General features: G+C 47.7%; 2 protein-coding genes and 1 non-coding gene across 5 annotated transcripts in view; 1 reads left to right on the forward strand and 2 right to left on the reverse strand.

Annotated features, from left to right (window-relative positions):
• The window catches only part of LOC104969408 (endogenous retrovirus group PABLB member 1 Env polyprotein), a 32,605-nt gene that overhangs the window by 2,066 nt on the left and 8,412 nt on the right, over window positions 1–22,127 (forward strand). The window lies entirely within an intron of this gene.
• On the reverse strand, window positions 19,443–19,549 carry LOC112447947 (U6 spliceosomal RNA). The gene has a single exon (XR_003036201.1). It is a non-coding gene; the product is annotated as a U6 spliceosomal RNA (small nuclear RNA).
• Window positions 20,173–22,085, reverse strand: CCL19 (C-C motif chemokine ligand 19). Of its 2 annotated transcripts, NM_001034345.1 has the most exon segments (4): window positions 20,176–20,415; window positions 20,506–20,599; window positions 20,825–20,951; window positions 21,896–22,085. In NM_001034345.1, coding segments are annotated over 4 exon segments (309 nt in total). In that variant the 5' UTR covers window positions 21,957–22,085; the 3' UTR covers window positions 20,176–20,388.

Raw genomic sequence — 22,127 nt, forward strand, 5'->3', positions numbered from 1 at the left:
CCACCACCAACTCCCAGAGTCCACCCAAACTCATGTCCATCGAGTCGGTGATGCTATCCAACCATCTCATCCTCTGTCGTCCCCTTCTCCTCCTGTCCACAATCTTTCCCAGCATCAGGGTCTTTTCCAATGAGTCAGCTCTTCATATCAGGTGGCCAAAGTATTGGAGTTTCAGCTTCAACATCAGTCCTTCCAATGAACACCCAGGACTGATCTCCTTTAGGATGGACTGGTTGAATCTCCTTGCAGTCCAAGGGACTCTCAAGAGTCTTCTCCAACACCACAGTTCAAAACCATCAATTCTTCGGCTCAACATTCAGAAAACTAAGATCATGGCATCCGGTCCCATCACTTCATGGCAAATAGATGGGGAAACAGCAGAAACAGTGGCTGACTATTTTTCTCGGCTCCAAAATCACTGCAGATGGTGATTGCAGCTGTGAAATTAAAAGATGCTTACTCCTTGGAAGGAAAGTTATGACCAACCTAGACAGCAAATTAAAAAGCAGAGACATTACTTTGTCAACAAAGGTCCGTCTAGTCAAGGCTATGGTTTTTCCAGTGGTCATGTATGGATGTGAGAGTTGGACTATAAAGAAAGCTTAGCGCTGAAGAATTGATGCTTTTGAACTGTGGTGTTGGAGAAGACTCTTGAGAGTCCTACTTTATTAAAAACTAATTGTGAGTATAGAACTTCTGAGTTCTATGAGTCATTCTAGTGAACTCTTAGATCTGAGTTTAAGAACTTCCTGGACTTGTAGCTAGTTAGTCAGAAATGCAGGCAGCCTGAGGACCCCACTTGTTGCTGGCATCTCAAGCAAGCTTGTTGGGATTGTGCCCTTAAACCTGTGGAATCTAACACTAGATCTGGGTGGTTTGTGTCTAAATTGAATAGCAGTTGAATTGAAAGAGCTCCTGGGCTTCCCTACTGGCTCAGCGGTAAATAATCCATCTGACAATGCAGGAGACACAGGTTTGATTCTTGGGTTGGGAAGATCCCCTGGAGAAGGAAAAGGCAGCCCACTCCAGTATTCTTGCCTGGGAAATCCCATGGACAGAGGAGCCTGGCGGGCTACAGTCCATGGGGTCACAAAAACTCAGACAGGACTTAGCAACGAAACAACAAGAATTGCTATCAGAATACCTTTCCACTGAATACACTCCCCACTCTCTCCATCTGTCTGGGTGAACCTTTTTTCCCTTTCATAACTCGCTGTTCCCATAGCTTCCCTGTTCCCATTTCCCACTGTTTGTCTTTAGCTCTGAGAACCTCAACATGCAACTTTTTGGACGAGGGAAGGGGACTGAATTGCCCTATTAGGGGAAGGTTTGCAGTGTCATCCTCTTGAAGGCATTTGAACATCAGTTTTTTCTTTTAATTTATTTATTTTGGCTGCGTTGTGCAGCATGTGGGACCTTAGTTCCTGACTGGAATCAAACCTGTGTTCCTGCCTTGGAAGCTCAGAGTCTTAACCACTGGACCACCAGAAAAGTCTCTTGAACTTCAGTTTTAAGGCTAAGGGTCAGAGCTTAGTTCAGAATTAGAGATCAGAGCAAGGGGAGTGCCTCCCTCTTTCTCAGGTTTCTCCTTACTCCTGCCTCTTCTCTGTGGTCCTAAGATTACTGGAGTGGGAAAGATGGCACCCCGCTGGTCCCCTGGATTCCCTGAGGACAATCACAAGTAGCAGGTTAAGCTACTTGGAGAAGGTCTCCCAGGTGTCCCTAAGCCCATCACAGTGCCTACACATCCATCGCCTGAGACATGTTCCTCTCTTGGCTGAGCAGGGCTAAAGCAAAGGTTCTTTGGAAGCAGGTCCAGCTCTCGGGGCCCTAGGACTCTACCTCCTGGCCCAGCCAGTACTGTCCCTCTCCCCAGCTATTTTCCTAAGCTCCAAGCTGAGCCTAGGCAGCGGAAGGAGCATAAGGGCGACTTGACTTAGAACACCCCCTTCCGCCGTGACTTCCCTATCCTCAGAATTGGGAGGGGATTTCTGAGGAGAAGGGCTGGTCAATTCACAGAGATGCAAGAAAACTAGAGATGAGGATGGGGAGCAAGTGTTTCCCTAACCTGATCAGAGGGACCCAAGAGACAGACCAGAAGAGGAGACCTCTCAGGAGACACCAATTGTGGAGTGCCGTTTGTTTCCCATTCCCAGCCCTAGAACATGTGATGTGACAAACCTAACTGTGGGCCCATTTTTGTCTTTCCATCATCCATCCATCCATCCATGTGTCTGTATGTCTCCCCATCTTTGTCTCTTTATTCTCCCATCTTGCCTTTCATCTATCTTTTCACATCTTCATCTTCATTTATTCATCTGTATGTTTAAACACTGGAAGGACTGATGCTGAAACTGAAGCTCCAATACTTTGGCCACCTGATGTGAAGAGCCAACTCATTGGAAAAGACCCTGATGCTGGTAAAGATTGAGGGCAGGAGGAGAAGAGGGTGACACAGGATGAGATGGTTGGATGGCATCACTGATTCAATGGACATGAGCTTGAGCAAACTCTAGGAGGTCGTGAAGGACAGAGAAGCCTGGTGTGCTGCAGTCCATGGGATCGCAAAGAGTTGGACATAGCTTAGTGGCTGAACAACAACAACAATGTTTAACCATTAGCCATCTATTAGTACATTCATTCATCTATCAAGTTATGGTAATAATTAATGTTTGTTGATACTTAAGTGCCATGCACCATGCTAAATGCTTTAAAATAATTTTCTCATGGCAGATCTCTGAAGTAGAATTCTGTGAGTGATATTTTTGTTCATGCAGACATTTTTCTATACTCCTTTTTCTGGCTTCTTTAGAGAATTTCTCTCTCACTTCATGTGGTCCTGGTGGCTTTGTCAGTCATAGTGTCCTGCCCAGAGTACCTCATTGCCTGGCCACTGTAATATGTTGAAGAACTGAGTTTATGTCACAAGCACAGTTCAAAGCTTTGCATGAGATTTGATGTTAGGAGAAAGAGAGCCTGTATTTTGGATCACTTACTATTGCAGATTTAGACTTGAGGCTTTCAGTGGCCATATTTTCTGCTGCTAGAAGACAACCTGTTTATAATAGGAATAAGGCCCCCACATAAAAAGGATGAGAGAGAAGTCAGGTTAAAATATGGAGATAACATCATTTGAATCCCTGGGTCCAACCAGGGCTGAAGTAGACTAAATCGTAATCTGTGATATGACATATTTAACTTTTTGCTTAAGCTATTTAAGTTGGGTTTTGTCATTTTCAACAGAAAAAGCCCTGGATAATGATCATTGTATTATTATCCCCATTTTACAGATGAGGAACTAAGACCCAGAAAGATTAACTTGCCCAATGTTTCACTGCTTATAAATGGCAGAAAACTGGTACCTATTTGGAGCCAAACTCTGATATACTACCTATATATGTCTGTCCATCTGTTTGTTCATCCATCCATCTATTGATCTATCCCATTTATTTATTTATCTGGTCATCCTTCAATGCTAAGACACCAAAGGCAATAAGACTTGTTAACTCCCATTTGAGGCTGGGTTTGGATCAGAGGTTAGCAAACCTTTTTGATAAAGGTCTAGATAATAAATAAGGTTTTGCAGGACATACTATCTCTGTAGCCCCAAAGTAGCCATAGACAATATGTAAGTGATTAGACATGACTATATTCCAATAAAGCTTTATTTACAAAAACAGGTAGCAGGCTGGCTGGGCCATAGCTTGCCAATCCCTGATCTGGATCAGTGGGGAAGATGCAAACATTCTGTCATTGTTGGGAACATGAGTAAGGAATGGAAACCTATATCCCTTGCATTTGCCATTACTCATGTAGTGGAAACAACAGAATTTTTTACTCAAACTCTTGTATTTGAATCCAATTTTAGAACCCTGGACAGTCAAGGAAATGGGATCTGTAAAATGGGAATAATTTGTATCTTGTGAGGTAGTCCATGTGCCTGACTCACAGTGAGTGGGTGCTCAGTGGTGCTTAGGTCCATCCCCCTTTCTCATTTATCACCTCCCATGAATGACCAATATCAGAAGGCTTCTCTGTTTTGAGAGTGTCTGGAATGCGGTAGGGTTAGTTTAGTCTGGCTTGCTGAGCTCAGGAGCTTCTAAGAATGAGCTTCAACTTCTAAGAATGAGCTTTCATGCAAGTTATATAGATTAAGCTCTTGCATACTCCAAATTTCTTTTTACTAGCTCTACCTCAACTATTAAAAAAATTCATTTTATTTATTTATTTATGTATGGCTGTGATGGGTCTTCCCTGCCGCACTTGCTTTTTTCTAGTTGTGGCAAGTAGAGGCTACTCTTCCTTGTGGTGCACTGGCTTCTCATTGCGATGGCTCCTCTCCTTGTGGAGCGTAGGCTCTAGGTGCATGGGCTTCAGTAATTGCGGCATGTGGGCTTAGTAGTTGTGCCTCACGGGCTTAGTTGCCCCGTGGCTTGTGGGATCTTTCCAGATCAGGGATCAAACCAGTGTTTCCTGTATTGGCAGGCAGACTCTTTACCACTGAGCCACCAGGGAAGCCCCTACCCCATCTCTTATCTGCACTATTCCAAAACTATAACCAGCCTGCCAGTGCCTAGCAAAATAGAAGGCTGTCTAGTCAACAGTCCCCATTAGGACTTCCCTGGTAGTCTAGTGGTTAAGAATCCACCTGCCAATGCACGGGACACAGGTTCAGTCCCCGGTCTGGGAAGATTCCACATGCCGTGGGGCAGCTAAGCCCATGTGCTACAGCTACTGAGCCTGCACATCTAGAACCTGTGCTCTGCAACAAGAGAAGCTGCAGCAGTAGGAAGCCTGAGCTCCACGACTAGAGAGTAGCCCCCACTCACCACAACTAGAGAAAGTCCACAGACAGCAAGGAAGACCCAGTGATAGCCAAAAATAAAATAAATAAATTAATTAAATAGAAATACCTTCTTTTATTAAGTCCACAATTCAGGTTATTACCCTGTTCCCCCGGTAGCTTTTTTAACTTTTTCCTTCCAAACAAATACCCTTCTCTAGGAGGAAAGATTATGTTCATGTGTGTTTCTGTGCCTGCTCCCATGACAGTGTGTGTGTGTAATAATGTATGTGTGTCTATATGTGCCCTTGTGTCCACATTGTGATTATGTACTTAAGTGTCTGTGGTGTGTCCTTGATAGATGTGAGTGGTTGGCTGTGTGACTGATTATGTGCCTGTATATGTGTGTGGGTATAGACATATGCATGTGGGTAAAGGTGTCCCCACCTGTGTGTTCATGTGTATGTGTGTGTTCTGTTTAATCCATCTATTGACCTCACATGGCCTGCAGAGGGCATCAGTGCATAGGGAAAGGGGGTGTGAGGCTCCTGGCCTGAGTGCCAACCTCCTGAGCCTGCAGAGGGCGTCTCGTGTACAGAGAAAAGGGAATGTGTGGCTGGTGGAAGTGGGGCTCTAGCCTGAGGAGCCTGGGCCCTCTTTATGCCAGAAAGAAGCTGGAAATGAGCAAGAAATCAGATGACTCAGCTTCTGGAAGTCCCCGATCCCAGGAAGGGGTCTGCTTCACCACCCAACCCTTATTCTCCAATCCCTCTATCCCTGTCCAGAGGGTCCCGGCCCAGCCTACAGGGCAGAGGTGGCCCTTCAGTTCAAGTGTGGGTAGATGTTGCACAGGACTTCTGGAGGTGACGGTACATCAGAAGGGGAAGGGAGTCTTAAGCAATAGTGCACCCTCCTCCCTTGACTCCTGCCCTCGGGAGCTTCATGTAAAGCCCCTGCCAGGATTTCCTGAACACCCGTTCTCTTTCATTTTCTGCAGTTTGGGCCACTCTGGGCCCTAGGGTTTCTCAGCTTGAACTTAGCTTTCTCAGGAGAAGTGCAGGAGACAAGGGTCTCTGAAATCAAGCAAAAGGTGGCCTGTGTGGCTGGTGATGAGCCTCAGGATTGGGAGGACAGAGGGAAGGCAGGAGAGGTTATGCAGAGGAGGGACCTCCACAGAGCCTTGAGGAAGGGTGAGGCAGGAGGGAGGACATTCCAGGCAGGATGAACAGCAAGCACAAAGGCTAAGAGGAGGGATGGAGTTTGTGATCCATCCTGATGTGGGTATGGCAGGGGAGGGCGAGTGCTGTGAGAGGCTATGTATGTGGGGAATAATCCCTGGGGTACTTAGGGCACTTACTGGTGGTGCCATGCCCAGTGGTCAAAGTTCATGGAGGATCCTGTGGCCTTAATGAGGGAGGACCATCAGGGGTTAGTATCCTTTGGGTGTGAAAGTTTGGGTATCTTAGCAGGTATAGGGACTTCCTAGCTGGCTCAGTTAAAGAATCTGCCTGCCAATGCAGGAGACATGGGTTCTATCCCTTGGTCAGGAAGATCCCCTGGAGTAGGAAATGGCAACCCACTCCAGTATTCTTGCCTGGAAAATTAAATGGACAGAGGAGTCTGGCAGGCTGTAGTCCATAGGGTCGCAAGGATTCAGACTTGACAGGGCAACTGAACACACATGCACACACACACACACACACACAGAGCAGGCGTAGAATGTCAACTAGCTGAAGTGGCAGTTGGAGATAAAGGGAATAAATCATGGAGGGAGTGTGGTAAACAGAATTTAAGATTCCTCCTTAATGGTGTGCATGCCCTGTCTGATCTCCTTGCTTTGAGGGGATTAATCCTCTTGGCTTCTTGACCTGTGAATACGGTGGGATATCAATGATGTGGTTAGGTTATACTATATGGCAACAGTGAACGGATTTTGCAGATATAACTAAGGACCCCAAATTAGTTACCTTTGAGTTAGTCAAAAGGAAGATTACCCTGCATGGGCCTGACCTAGTTAGGTGAGCCCTTAGGGAAAGTGTCCAGAGCCAAGAAATAAGCAGCAGCAGCAGAAGCTCTCACATTGCCCTTGAAGAAGCAAACTGCTGTGAAGACGGTGTGAAGCAGGGAATTGCAGGCAGTTCTAGGAACTCAGGGCTTCAGTCCTAAACCACAACTGTCAACACCCGGTGAATTTGGAAGAGGACTCAGAGTCCAAGATGAGATGGCAGCCTGGCTGATACCTGAGATCAGCCTGATGAAACCTGAGCAGAGGACCCAGTTGATCTGTACCTGACCGTTGGCCCACAGAAACTGTGAGACAATACATTTGGACTGTTTGAAGCTGCTAAATATGTGGTGATTTGTTACACAGCAGTAGAAAGCTAATATAAAAAAGAAATAATAAATTCTAGTTAAGCCCTAGGACTAGTTCCAGAACTACTGACTACAGCTTTTATTCATACTTCCTTCCTGGCTGTGAAATTCCCTATTTCTTTCAGTTCAGTTCAGTCGCTCAGTCGTGTCCGACTCTTTGCGACCCCATGAATCGCAGTATGCCAGGCCTCCCTGTCCATCACCAACTCCCGGAGTTCACTCAGACTCACGTCCATCGAGTCAGTGATGCCATCCAGCCATCTCATCCTCTGTCGTCCCCTTCTCCTCTTGCCCCCAATCCCTCCCAGCATCAGAGTCTTTTCCAATGAGTCAACTCTTTGCATGAGGTGGCCAAAGTACTGGAGTTTCAGCTTTAGCATCATTCCTTCCAAAGAACACCCAGGGCTGACCTCGTTTAGGATGGACTGGTTGGATCTCCTTGCAGTCCAAGGGACTCTCAAGAGTCTTCTCCAACACCACAGTTCAAAATCAGCAATCCTTCAGTGCTCAGCCTTTATGGTCCAACTCTCACATCCATACATGACTACTGAAAAAAAACATAGATTTGACTATACACACCTTTGTCAGCAAACTGATGTCTCTGCTTTTTAATACACTGTCTAGGTTTGTCATAGCTTTTCTTCCAAGGAGCAAGTGTCTTTCAATTTCATGACTGCAGTCACCATCCACAGTGATTTTGGAGCCCAAGAAAAAATGATCTGTCACTGTTTCCACATTTTCCCCATCTGTTTACCATGAAGTGATGGGACCAGATGCCATGATCTTCGTTTTTTCAATGCTGAGTTTTAAGACAGCTTTTCACTTTCCTCTTTCACCTTCATCAAGAGACTCTTTAGTTCCTCTTTGCTTTCTGCCATTAAAGTGGTATGGCCCGCATATCTGAGGTTGATATTTCTCCCAACAATCTTGATGCCAGCTTGTGAGTCTTCCAATCCAGCATTTCACACGATATACTCTACATATAAGTTAAATAAGCAAGGTGACAATATACAGCCTTGATGTACTCCTTTCTCAATTTTGAACCAGTCCATTGGTCCATGTCCAGTTCTAACTGTTGCTTCTTGTCCTGCATGTAGGTTTCTCAGGAGACAGGTAAGGTGGTCTGGTATTCCCATTTCTTTAAGAATTTTCCAGTTTGTTGTGATCACACAGTCAAAGGCTTTAGCATAGTCAGTGAAACAGATTTTAGAATTGTAGAATTCCCTTTTTCTATGATCCAGAAAATGCTGGCAATTTGATTGCTGGTTCCTCTGGCTTTTCTAAATCCAGCTTGTACTGGAACTCCTCAGTTCACATACTGGTGAAGCCATTCTTGAAGGATTTTGAGCATAATCTTGCTAGCATGCACAATTGTATGTTAGTTTGAACATTCCTTGGCATTGCGTTTCTTTGGGATTGGAATGAAAACTGACCTTTTCCAGTCCTCTGGCCACTGCTGAGTTTTCCAAATTTGCTGGCATATCACATGCGACACTTTAACAGCATCATCGTTTAGGATATTAAATAGCTCAGCTGGAATTCCATCACCTCCACTAGCTTTGTTCATAGAAATGCTTCCTAATGCCCACCTGACTTCACACTCCAGGATGTCTGGCTCTAGGTGAGTGACCACACCATTGTGGTTATCCAGGTCATTAAGACCTTTTTTGTACAGTTCTGTGTATTCTTGACACCTCTTCTTAATATCTCCTGCTTCTGTTAGGTCCTTGCCATTTCTGTCCTTTATTGAACCCATCTTTGCTTGAAATGTTCCCTTGGTATCTCCAGTTTTCTTGAAGAGATCCCTAGTCTTTCCCATCTGTTGTTTTCCTGTTTTGTTGCACTATTCACTTAAGAAGGCTTCCTTATCTCTTTCTGCTATTCTCTGAAACTGCATTCACTTGGGTATATCTTTCCCTTTCTCCTTTGTGCCTTTTGCTTCTCTTCTTTTCTTAGCTATTTGTAAGGCCTCCTCAGACAACCACTTTGCCTTCTTGCATTTCTTTTTCTTGGGAATGATTTTGGTCACCGCTTCCTGAAAGGTTGCTGTTGTGAGCTGTGAACTACGCTGGTTTCATGACCTCTGGAGGAGAGGATTTCAATCCAGGGCCAGAGACGATACTTGATCACTTGGAGCTTTTGTGTAGCAGAGTTCTATTAAAGTATAAAAGAGATAGAGAAAGCTTCTGAAATAGACATCAGAAGGGGGCAGAAAAAATGCCCTCTTGCTAGTTTTTGAGAGTTGAGTTCACTTGCTCAGTCCTGACCCTTTCCGACCCTTTCTGACCCGATGGACTGCAGCATGCCAGGCCTCCCTGTCCCATCACCAACTCCCAGAGTTTACTCAAACTCATGTCTATTGAGTTGGTGATGCCATCCAACTATCTCATCCTCTGTTGTCCCTTTCTCCTCCCACCTTCAATCTTTCCCAGCATCAGGCTCTTTTCCAATGTTTTATGTCTGTTCAGTTCAGTTCAGTTGCTCAGTCGTGTCCGACTCTTTGCGACCCCATGAATTGCAGTATGCCAGGCCTCCCTGTCCAACACCAACTCCCGGAGTTCACTCAGACTCACATCCATTGAGTTGGTGATGCCATCCAGCCATCTCATCCTCTGTCGTCCCCTTCTCCTCTTGCCCCCAATCCCTTCCAGCATCAGAGTCTTTTCCAATGAGTCAAGTCTTCGCATGAGGTGGCCAAAGTACTGGAGTTTCAGCTTCAGCATCATTCCTTCCAAAGAAATCCCAGGGCTGATCTCCTTCAGAATGGACTGGTTGGATCTCCTTGCAGTCCAAGGGACTCTCAAGAGTCTTCTCCAACACCACAGTTCAAAAGCATCAATTCTTCAGCGCTCAGCTTTCTTCACAGTCCAACTCTCACATCCATACATGACCATTGGAAAAACCATAGCCTTGACTAGACGGACCTTTGTTGGCAAAGTAACGTCTCTGCTTTTCTTCCAAGGAGTAAGCATCTTTTAATTTCATGGCTGCAGTCACCATCTGCAGGGATTTTGGAGTCCAAAAAAATAAAGTCTGACACTGTTTTCCACTGTTTCCCCATCTATTTTCCATGAAGTGATGGGGCCAGATGCCATGATCTTCATCTTCTGAGTGTTGCGCTTTAAGCCAACTTTTTACTCCCACTTTCACTTTCATCAAGAGGCTCTTTAGTTCCTCTTCACTTTCTGCCATAAGGGTGGTGTCATCTGCGTATCTGAGGTTATTGATATTTCTCCCGGCAATCTTGAATCCAGCTTGTGCTTCTACCAGCCCAGCGTTTCTCGTGATGTACTCTGCATATAAGTTAAATAAGCAGGGTGACAATATACAGCCTTGACGTACTCCTTTTCCTATTTGGAACCAGTCTGTTGTTCCACGTTCAGTTCTAATCATTGCTTCCTGACCTGCATATAGGTTTCTCAAGAGGCAGGTCAGGTGGTCTGGTATTCCCATCTCTTCCAAAATTTTCCGCAGTTGATTGTGATCCACACAGTCAAAGGCTTTGGCATAGTCAATAAAGCAGAAATAGATGTTTTTCTGGAACTCTCTTGCTTTTTCGATGGTCCAGCGGATGTTGGCAATTTGATCTCTGGTTCCTCTGCCTTTTCTAAAACCAGCTTGAACATCTGGAAGTTCACGGTTCACATACTGCTGAAGCCTGGCTTGGAGAATTTTGAGCATTACTTTACTCACGTGTGAGATGAGTGCAATTGTGCGGTAGTTTGAGCATTCTTTGGCATTGCCTTTCTTTGGGATTGGAATGAAAACTGACCTCTTCCAGTCCTGTGGCCACTGCTGAGTTTTCCAAATTTGCTGGCATATTGAGTGCAGCACTTTCACAGCATCATCTTTCAGGATTTGAAATAGCTCAACTGGAATTCCATCACCTCCACTAGCCTTGTTCGTAGTGATGCTTTCTAAGGCCCACTTGACTTCACATTCCAGGATGTCTGGCTCTAGGTGAGTGATCACACTATTGTGATTATCTGGGTCATGAAGATCTTTTTTGTACAGTTTTTCTGTGTATTCCTGCCACCTCTTCTTAATATCTTCTGCTTCCGTTAGGTCCATACTATTTCTGTCCTTCATCGAGACCATCTTTGCATGAAATGTTCCCTTGGTATCTCTAATTTTCTTGAAGAGAACTCTGCTGCTGCTGCTAAGTCGCTTCAGTTGTGTCCGACTCTGTGTGACCCCATGGACTGCAGCCCACCAGGCTCCCCCATCCCTGGGATTCTCCAGGCAAGAACACTGGAGTGGGTTGCCATTTCCTTCTCCAATGCATGAAAGTGAAAAGTGAAAGTGAAGTTGCTCAGTCGTGTCTGACTTAGCAACCCCATGGACTGCAGCCTACCAGGCTCCTCCGTCCATGGGGTTTTCCAGGCAAGAGTACTGGAGTGGGGTGCCATTGCCTTCTCCAGAAGAGATCTCTAGTCTTTCCCATTCTGTTATTTTCCTCTATTTCTTTGCATTGATTGCTGAGGAAGGCTTTCTTATCTCTTCTTGCTATTCTTTGGAATTCTGCATTCAGATGCTTATATCTTTCCTTTTCTCCTTTGCTTTTCGCTTCTCTTCTTTTCACAGCTATTTGTAAGGCCTCCCCAGACAGCCATTTTGCTTTTTTGCATTTCTTTTCCATGGGGATGGTCTTGATCCCTGTCTCCTGTACAATGTCACGAACCTCATTCCATAGTTCATCAGGCACTCTATCTATCAGATCTAGGCCCTTAAATCTATTTCTCACTTCCACTGTATAATCATAAAGGATTTGATTTAGGTCATACCTGAATGGTCTAGTGGTTTTCCCTACTTTCTTCAATTTAAGTCTGGATTTGGTAATAAGGAGTTCATGGTCTGAGCCACAGTCAGCTCCTGGTCTTGTTTTTGTTGACTGTATAGAGCTTCTCCATTGACTCCTATTTTCTTTCATCCCCCTTTATTCCATTCTTTTTTTAAAATGAGAGGTTTATTTAATGTATTTATCTGTTTCCTTATTTATTTGCTCTATTTTTTGCCGTGCTGGGTCTTTGTTGCTGTGTGTAGACTTTCTCTAGTTGTGGCAAGTGGGGGCTTCTCTGTGGTTGACGTGCGTGGGTTTCTCATGGGGGTGGCTTTTCTTGTTGTGGCGCACCAGCCCTAGGGACCATGGGCTCAGTAGTTGTGGTGTATGGGCTTAGTTGCCCCATGGCATGGGGAATCTTCCTGGAACAGGGACTGAACTGGTGTACCCTTCATTGGCAGGTAGATTCTTTTATTTTTATTTTTGCCACTTTATTTTTTAAATTGAAGGATGTTTGCTTTGCAGAATCTTGTGGTTTCCTGGCATACATCAACAAGAATCAGCCATAGGTACACTCATGTCCCCTCCCTCCTGAACCTCCTTTCCATCTCCCTCCCCATCCCACCCTTCTAGATGGTAGGTTGACTCTTTTTTTTTTTTAATATAAATTTATTTATTTTAATTGGAGGCTAATTATTTTACAATATTGTATTGGTTTTGCCATATATCAACATGAATCCTCCATGGGTGTACACATGTTCCCCATCTTGAACCTCCCTCCCAGTAGGTTGACTCTTAACCACTGAACCACCAGGGAAGTTCTATTCCATTCATGAATACAGGTTTTTGTGGTGATATTACTACCACTCACCAAGATTCTGGTTTGCTTCCCCTCCTGGCAATTGCTCCCTTGAAGTTGGGCATGGGTGTATGACCCACTTTAGCTGGTGAAATGTGTGCAGAAATGGTGTGTGTCATTTGTGGATAGGAGCATTTGAAGAAGGGTTCCCCTTGCTGTCTTGCCTGGCTGGAGTCATCATGGAAACATGTGTTGATCTGAAAGAACCTGCCAAAGGATTGAAGCAGCCTGGAATGTTGAGCCGAGCCACCATATGGAGCACAGCTGTGCTAGAGATCGCCTAGACTCACCACAGGCCTTGTATGTAGGTGGAATAGAATTTTGTTGTGTTCAGTCACTCAGATTTAGATGTCTTTTGTTATTGCAGCATCACCCAGCCTATCCCGGCCAATCAGGTGTGCTGCTGATGATCACCACGTGTTGTAGAATAGGGAGATGAGATTACAACAAGACTAGAGGAGGGGTGGATGTCATTCTGAGTTCTTGGATTTAGATTTGGCTTTTGCTGTAGGATGAATTATGTCCTGTGACCCCAAGAATTCATATGTTGAAACCCTAAGCCTCAATGTGATGGTGTCTAGAGAGAGGGTCTTTTAAGGAGTAATTTAGGTTAAATGGAATCATAAGGGTAGGGCTCTAGTCTTATAGGACTGTGGTCTTCAAAGAAGAGGAGGAAAGAGAGAGATCTCTGCCCTGTGATGACATAGTAAGAAGGTGGGCATTGCACGCCAGGAAGAGAGCTCCCAAGAGAAACCTACCATGCTGGCACCTTGATATTGAATGTCTAACCTCCAAAATGGTGAGAGAATAAATGTTATTTAAGCCATTCAATCCATGGTATTTTATTATGGCAGCCCAAGCTAAGACAGATGTGGCAATTGCCAAGGCTCTGAAGAGTCTATCTTTGGGAATCAGTGAATCTTTTTGGTTGTATAGACAAAAGTGATCTTACATTAGATGATAGCCTTAAAATGTTAAGTCTAGGGTTTGGGAAGAAGGATGCATGTTGTTGTTGGAAAGCCATAGGATGACCTATCGAGATATTTATCTTTTTTTTCCCACTGCCCACAATATTAACCCCTTTGTATGTTTAAGGGATTTCCTATTATATTAGTCTCAGTTATCAATAGAGCTTATCTTTCATTGTAGAATCCCCAAAAGATTACATTAGGCTCCCTGAAGCCCAAGATAGTATGTCTTGCTGGCTGTTGTACCACTAGCACCTAGAGCAGTGCCTGGTATGAATAAATATTCTGAGTTCCAGACAGTGATGTGGCATCACTTTAGACACAAGGGTTCACCAGGGCTGGGGCTCTATGTCATGGCAGCCTTTAAATCACTGAGGACCCTGCATTAACAGATACTCTGACCCTAAGGGGACTCATTGATCCCCTTAGGGCTGCCATGCCAGGAGGTGCCATTTACATGGGCTACATGGAAAAATGGTGTCCTTGTAGCAGTACATTGCTGCCGTCCTGCCTGACAGGCTGGGGTATTTCTGACAGGCATAGTATTTCCCAAGAGGAACGGTGTCCTGATAGTAATGAGGGGACCTTGACATGAATGGAGATCTTGTCAGCAATGGGGACACCAATATGTATGGGATGTCCTGCCAGGATTCCTTAATTGATGAAGGGCTTTACAGTATTGGGCCCCTACAGGTAGGAAGGGGTGCCTTCCTCTTGGGGGAGGATCCTTGAAATCATGGTCTGACAGATATGAGGTTGGCAAGGTGATAGAGGTTTTGATGGTGATGGGTCCAGATTTCCAGTGAGTGTGATTCTGAGATCCAGAACTGTGGGGACGCGGGGTGGGGTGGGTCCTGTTATCTGGCAGGTCAGTGTTGAAGCTTCTAGGGTTATAGCCATCCTACTTTGACTGGACTACTTTGCAGGGCAGCCCATATCTCCTGCTTCCCCTTTGAGCCATGGAAGATTCAACGGTCCTAGGGATGGAAGTAGGGTGGGAGGTCTGACTTCCCCATCCACTCTGATCCTCAGACTCTACCCTCACCCTTGTCCTCCTCCCCATCCTGCCCATGCCTGGCCCTTCAGGAGATGGAAGTAGCTGTCAGAGTGGCTCCTTCAGGAGTCTGATCCCACCCTTGCAGCCCCTAGATGCTCTGCCCTGCAGGGGTTCCAGCCAGACTGGATCAGAGGCCCCCAAGAGGCCTACTCCTTCCAGAAGTCCTGCCCACCAAACCCCTAGACAGGCTCCTATCCCTGCCCTCTGGGTCCCAGCCCTGCCCTCCATTCCCCCTTTCATTTCAATGTTACCAGGTCCTGGCCTCTGCTACTCCCCTGGGAATGGAGGTAAGAAGATAGGCACAGTTGTAGCCTAAGCCCCTTCTCCACTCTCCACTCTTGGGAAAACTGAGGCCTGAGCAGACCTGGAGAACCTGTGCCCACTTTCTCCTGGATGCTCAGGGGAGGGAGGCTCCCCTTCTGCTGGAGAGGTCAGCCCAGGAGGCCTCCAAGGGGCATGTCTGTGTCTGAGCTCTAGCACTGGGATCTTGCCCAAGGTCTCCAGCTTCTTCTGTCCTTTTTAAAATAAAATATTTATTTATTTGGCTGTGCCAAGTCTTAGTTGCAGCACCCAGGATCTTTAGTTGTGACCTGCAAACTCAGTCGCGGCATGTGGAATCTAGTTCCCTGACCAGGGATCAAACTTGGGCCCCCTGCATTGGAGTCATGGAGTCTTAGCCACAGGACCAGCTACTTCTTTTATGTTTTCCCAGCTTTTCTTAGGAAACCAAGCCTTTCCACTCAATCTGGCCATCCCAGCTGCCAGCCCTCAGCTCAAGTGCTACCCGCCAGGCAGACTTGGACTGCAGTCTCAGCTTTACTACTCACTAGTCGAGTGGACTCGAGAGCTCATTCTATCTCTCTGTGCCTCAGTCTCCTCATATATAGAACGGGATGAGTGATCTCACCTCATAGGGTTGTTTGAAGATGCAGTGTTAATGTACATAAAGGACTCAGCATGGAGTCTGGCCCAAAGCCAGCCCTCAAAACCGTGGCTCTCGTGTTCTCTGAGGGCCCCTTCCTCAGACCTGCCTCTGCTGTATTATTGCCCATTTTTTACTTAGGAGGTGGGTCACCTCAGCGAGGTGTTATGTGTGGTAGCTAAGAGTACAGATTCTGGAGCTGAACTGCCCAGCTGGGATCCCCCAGCTCTGCTACTTTACTGGCTGTGCAGCGTGGATAAGTTACTTAACCTCTGCAACTCAGTTCCCTCAGCTACAACTTAAGAATGATACCAGCACTTGAAGAGCAGTGTCCAGTACTTAGTAAGCACTGGGGGTGGTTTAGCTAGTACTACCAAGCCAAGTCCTCCCACATGGACAAAGAAAGTCTCAGGGACCATCAAGAAAGTTCTCTGACCAGAAAAGTGCCTGTTTATTACAGCAGAGAGGCTCTTGGAGGAAACTCCCCACTTGGGAGTCTTGCTCTCCAATGAAGTTCTTATTTCCAAGGTTTTCTGTCTGTTTCTGAGTTTCCCGGATGCCAGAGAAGGGGTTATGTGGTAGGGGCTTGCCGAGAAATTGAACACGAGATGTTGAAAATCTGATCAAAACCGTATGGAGCTGGCTCTGAGCAAACACTTAGCCATGTAACAGAGACAGCCCTGCTGTCTGGAGAACTGGATGTGCTCCAGGTGTGAGCGGTGGTGGGGTAATCGTGGGAAAGGGTCAAGTTTAATTCCATTGTTTGATAATCATTTGTGCGCTAGGCCTTGTTCTGTGCCAGGCTCTGGGCAGGACAATGTTGGCAATGGAGATGGACAGGCCCAGTCCTCTTCACTGGCAACTGTTTCATGGAGGTTTTTTTTTTTGGCTGTTCTCAGCTTGTGTGGTCTGAGTTCTCCGATCAGGGATTGAACTGGGGTTCCAGCAGTGAAAGATCCAAGTCCTAAGCCCTGGACTGCCAGGGAATTCCCCTGTGGACAGGAAGCTTTTTGTCCACCATATTCACCATTTGTTTGTGTTGTTCGGTCGCTCAGTTGTGTCTGACTCTTGGCGAGCCCATGGACTGCAGCACACCAGGCTCCCTTGTCCTTCACTGTCTCCTAGAGTTTGCCCAAACTCATGGCCTTTGAGTTGATGCCATCCAACCATCTCATCCTCTGTTGCCCTCTTCTCCTCCTGCCCTCAGTCTTTCCCAGCATCAGATTCTTTCCCATACCGTTCACCTCCATATTCACCACGGAGGTGGATAAAAAGGCTGGGAGCTCCTTGAGCAAGGATGTCATGTCCCTTTAGGGAGATGTAAGCTGCTGGGACCATGGGCCTTCAGGTAGGGAGCTGCCACTCAGTTGCCGGCCTTAAACCCATAGCAAGTATCGTGTGCCTAAGAGAGGAAGGTATCCACTTAGAAGCAGGCAGCAGGCTCCCATATCCTGGTAAGGGAGCTAGAAGTCCACCCCATCCCTCAGACAGAGACCTGGCAGCTTCTTCGCTGTCATGCAGGTAGGTCGGCAGCTGGCCCTTCAGAACTTTGGGAGAAATAAAGTCTCAGCATTTGTCAGTGAATCATAGCGAAACAAGACAGGTATTGAAATCAGATGCTGAGAATTTTGAAGTGGATCTGGACAAGTCACAGACTGCTGGGCTAAGCCCTCCTGTGTCTGGCAGGGAGATAAGGGAAGAAGCCCCAGTGCCCAGGAGGCTTGGTAGCTAGGAGTGGGGAAAAGAGGGAGGGAGAAAGCCAGGAGGGAGGGCACTGGCTGAAGGAGAGCTGGGAGGGCTTGGGCTTTCTGGAAATTCTTCTCCCTCCAGGTCTCCAGGGTCCAGCAGGGGGCTGTTTAAGCCACTTCACCAGCTCCTGGATCGGTTTCTCTCTTCCTGAACCTCAGCTTCATTCCTAGAGGGTGATCCCTGGGTCCCCAGGGAAATGGGGACCTTTCTGAATGTGCATGACTTTGGGGGAGCCTGTGTGAGTGTTGGGAGGGTGGGTTAGCCTAAGACTCAAATAGTCAGGAATTAAGTCTTTTCTGGAGTGACTCTTAAAAATTCAGCACCCTCTCCTGCTGCCCACACATGACAGATGTGGGGAGGAAGGCCTTGGAGAGGGCAGTGCAGGAAAGGACTTGCCTGGATTTGCACAGTGAGGGATAGAAACAGGACTGGGGAGTTGTGACCTGTTTCTGTGTCCCCTCCCCTGACAGTGGCAGTATGAGGGAGGTGGTGTGTTTGGGGGCGCTCTGTCCTGGTAATACCTCCTCAGGACTCCTACCCTCACCTTCTCTACTCCATCTGTTTATTTTCTCAAGCCTCCAGAAGGAGAGTTTGTATCTGCCCCAGTGGCAGACTGAACTCCGCTTTGCTTCACTGGGAACTGAGGACATGTGGGGATGTGCCTGGCTCCCACCTGTGTTTGTCCTCTGTCTGCTGTGGTGCAGGACCCAGGTCCAAAGGGATCTCTGGGGCTTCATGGTTGGCTGACTTAATGGATGGGTTAATGGATGGATGAGTTGGCGGGGAATGAGTGGGTGGATGGGTGGAGTTCTAATGGGTGCAGAGACAGCTAGATGGATGGCTGCATGGATGCATGAATGGATGGGTAGTTTCCCACAGGTAGCAGAGCCAAGTTTCCTGGCTATACCAGTTGTTCTTGCAGACTATTCCTTTCCCACCCACTCCTGTGTCTCCGAGGTTTTTTCAGGTTTTGAACGCCCACTCTTAGGAGCAGAGGTGAGAAAGAAGCTTCTGTGCTGTCAGTCCAGTGAGGAGGGCTGGCACAACCCCTTCAGCTCTGCTTCCCTCCCCTATCTGCCCAGGTCTGCCCAGGTGTGACCAGATGAGGAATATGGTATGGTGGTGGCCTCTGTTCCTAGACGAGGATGCTCAGTGTGGTGTACTAGCTGTCATTCCCAACCCCAAGAGCACAGACTTGCAGCTTCCTGCCAGACAAGCCCTTAGGGGCCAAAGTCGGGAGACCAGCCAGCCTCCCCAGGGGACTTCCTGAGCACGAGGAGGTCATTCCTCCCAGAGAAGCCTTGTGGGATGTTCCACGAGTCAAGGGCTTTCATCTCCCAGAGCTGAGACTCCTTCCCTGCGACTCCACTGGTCTCAGTCCCTGGAGCCCATGTGGCTATGAAGTGGTGGTGGGTGCCCTCAAGCTGAATCTTCCCAGCTCTGTGGCTGCTCCATTTTCTTCCCTCTCCCACTCTGACCTCTGACTCCTAGGTCTGCCTGTTAGTATCCCTGAGAAGCAGGGCCCCAGTATTGCCATATGGACCCAGTTGGGGCTGGAACTGGGTTAGACTGAGTGGGTGACGGGGGAGGCTGGTTGGGAGGTGAGATTCTATCTGGACAGATGGGCCCTCACCCCTGGCTGCTGAGCCTTTTCTTACATATTTATCTGTTCTCCAGACAAATATTTATTGACTGATTACCTTGTGCCAAGCAGTGTGCTGGACACCAGGGAGACAATGGAAACCAAAATAGATGTGATCCCTGTTCAGGAAGGCTGACAACTAGCAATTATTATTATTATTATTTTTTTGTTTGGTGAATAATCAAGTTTATTTAGGTACAGTCTATGTACGAGAGAAGTTGAGATGTTTCTAATTTATTCTTCATTATAGTCCAGTCTTTTAGGGACTTCCCTGGTAGTCCCAGTGGTTAGGACTCTACACCTCCACTGAAAAATATGGAACGCTTCACGAATTTGCGTGTCATCCTTGTGCAGGGGCCATGCTAATCTTCTCTGTATCGTTCCAATTTTAGTATATGTGCTGCCGAAGCGAGCACGACAACTAGCAATTATAACTCAGCATCTTGAGTGCTGCAAGAGGAGAGGAGCAGAGGGCCCTGGGAGCTTGGGAGGAAGGAAGGCTTCCTAACCCTGTGTGGAGGAGTCAAGGAAGGCTTCCTGGAGGAGGAGTCATCCAGACCTAGATGGGAAGCCAGGCAGGCAGAAGAGAGAGGAGTGTTCCAGAGAGTGGGAATGGTGTGGGTGGATGGGTCCTCACCCCCAACCCCACCACCTCCAACAATAGAGTTGGGCCCCTGCCCTTACCCTAGCCATGAGAGCTGGTTCCCAACCACTCCCTTCCCTGCCCCCAGCAACACCAGATCCCTGAGAGACCTGGATGCTTGAGCACTTGTCCTGGAGAGCAAAGACTCGGAGGCCTGAGAGAGTTTTGGGTCGTTCAGGGAACCGACACAGGTTTAGTGTTGCTGAGCCTTGGAGTGTGACAGGGCTGTGAGGAGAGAAGAGGTGGGGCCTGATCCTGGGAGCTTATCCTGAGAACACAGGGTGTTAGGTAGAACTTGCTCAGGCTGCAGAGTGGAAACTAATCCTGCCGTTCTGTCTCCCCTTTCCTATCACTGTCCTCCCTGACAGGCAGCAAACACATGGCAGACAGACAGACTCGTGGGTACCAGCTGGGCTTTATTGGAAACATTGCAATCTTTACCACACATCCTCACTCACACTCACACTCACAATGACACTCCTGCCCTGCTGCAGCCAGGCCAGGTCTGATGCAGGAGGGCAGGGGGCCTGGTCTCTCCCTTCTAGTCCTTGGTTCCCCAGGGCTTCAGTGATTCACATTCTGTCTTCAGAACACAGAGCTCTCTCTGGGCTGTCATAGGGTAACTGCTGGAACACTTCTCTGGGGGAGGAAAGAGAGGCAAGGTCACGGACTGAGGTCTTGGGCAGGGGCTTGGAGGGAGGAGGCAGGGCTAGGAAGGGTCAGGCTTGCCCTGGCAGAGTTCTTCTTCAGTCTCCGGATGATGCGACCCACCCATGGCTGGTCTGGGGGTGCACAGAGCTCGTGGCCTCTCTGCGTGGTGAACCTGGAGACAAAGGTCAGAGATCAGAGAAAACAGCCCTGGAACCCAGTTTCCCAGCAGGCCCAGATGGGAAGGTCAACGACTGGGGACCACATCTGGGAACCTATTTCAGGGACTTCCTTGCAGGGGTTTAGCTTGGCAAGGAGAAGAGAGATAAGGAGGTGAGAGTGGATTTCACCAGGGGCAGATGGGGGAGGTGAGGCCAGACAGGCTCCTTCTAAAACTCACACGACAGCAGGCAGCCTGCAGCCATCCTTGAGGAGCAGGTAGCGGTAGGCTCGCACCAGGAATACAGGGATGGGGCGCTGGGTCACAGACAGGCAGCAGTCTTCAGCGTCGTTGGCACCTCCCAGAGCTAGGGTGGGATTAGTGTCAAGATACAGGGATCCTGAGGAGGGGAGGTCATAGCCCTCACTGGTGTTAAGGACATCTGTCTGGGTGTGGCGGCAGCTAGACCAGATTAATCCTCATCCAGTATGAGCCAATATGGCCCTGCATGTTAAGCTGCTTTAGTCATGTTCGACTCTTTGAAAACCCATGGACTGTAGCCCACCAGGCTCCTCTGTCAGTAGAATTTTCCCGGCAAGAGTACTGGAGTGGGTTGCCATGCCCTTCTTCAGGGGATCTTCCTGACCCAGGGATCAAACCATGTCTCTTATGTTTCCTACATTGGCAGGCGGGTTCTTTACCACTAGCGCCACCTGTGGTTGCTAAATAAATTGAAGCGCTATTTGCCAACAACTGCTGTTCCGAGCCCCGCAGATGACTTTCTGCTACCTGGATCACCCCAACTTCTTCTCTCCCAAGTCCTTTTAACTTCCCCACAGGAAGTTAAGATGGAGAATTCATGCTGGTCACCGTGTCCGTGGAGGGATGAATGTGGATTGGGGAGCAGGCTGGGGGTAGGGTCGCAGCAGGAAGCTGACATTAGTAGAATTTAGGAATTGTTAAAATTTTTGATCATTTAGCCCTGGCTCAGTGTCTCCCATTCTCCCCACCTTAAGCAAATATAGACTGTTCTCTCCTGCCTGGGAAACTGAGGCAGCAGGCAATAGAGCCTGCAGAGAGAGAGGGAATCGTAGGCTCTGGATACACCAAGAGACAGACACACACTGGAATTTGGGGGCTCAGGTACACTCCCACTCACAGGCACAGGGAGCCGCCAGGTTCACTGAAACATGCAACCCTGACTCACACGGTCCCTCACATCCAGTGGCAAGCAGTCTGAGCTCTAGACATCCCGCTCCTTTCCGCCACCAACCCCGCCCCCGCCCCTGCCATGCTTTCCCTCACTCTTACCAGGGGAGACCCAGAGGATCAGCAGGCTGACGGCCAGCAGTGAGGCTGTCTGGAATGCCATGGAGAGTGAGCGGAAGGCTGACTGCTGGCGAGCTGTGAGCTAGTGAACTGAGCAGAGTCCCCGTGAAGTCAAGGCTCAGCTGGCAAGTGCAGGGTATGAAGGGATCTGGGAACGTGAGTGTGGCAGCCAGAGGAAGCTGGGGCCTCCTTCTATTTATGGCCCGGAACTTTC

Source organism: Bos taurus, chromosome 8 (genome assembly GCF_002263795.3).
Source record: "Bos taurus isolate L1 Dominette 01449 registration number 42190680 breed Hereford chromosome 8, ARS-UCD2.0, whole genome shotgun sequence".
Taxonomy (NCBI): Eukaryota; Metazoa; Chordata; class Mammalia; order Artiodactyla; family Bovidae; genus Bos; species Bos taurus.

Excerpts from the sequence above, each read along its gene's own strand:
- CCL19 (XM_005210314.5), bottom strand. The coding sequence starts at position 21,956 with ATGGCATTCCAGACAGCCTCACTGCTGGCCGTCAGCCTGCTGATCCTC. Across the intron at positions 20,952-21,895 it reads GATCCTCTGGGTCTCCCCTG|CTCTGGGAGGTGCCAACGAC; the intron begins GTAAGAGTGAGG and ends ATCCCACCCTAG. Across the intron at positions 20,600-20,824 it reads TGCAGGCTGCCTGCTGTCGT|GTTCACCACGCAGAGAGGCC; the intron begins GTGAGTTTTAGA and ends CTTTGTCTCCAG.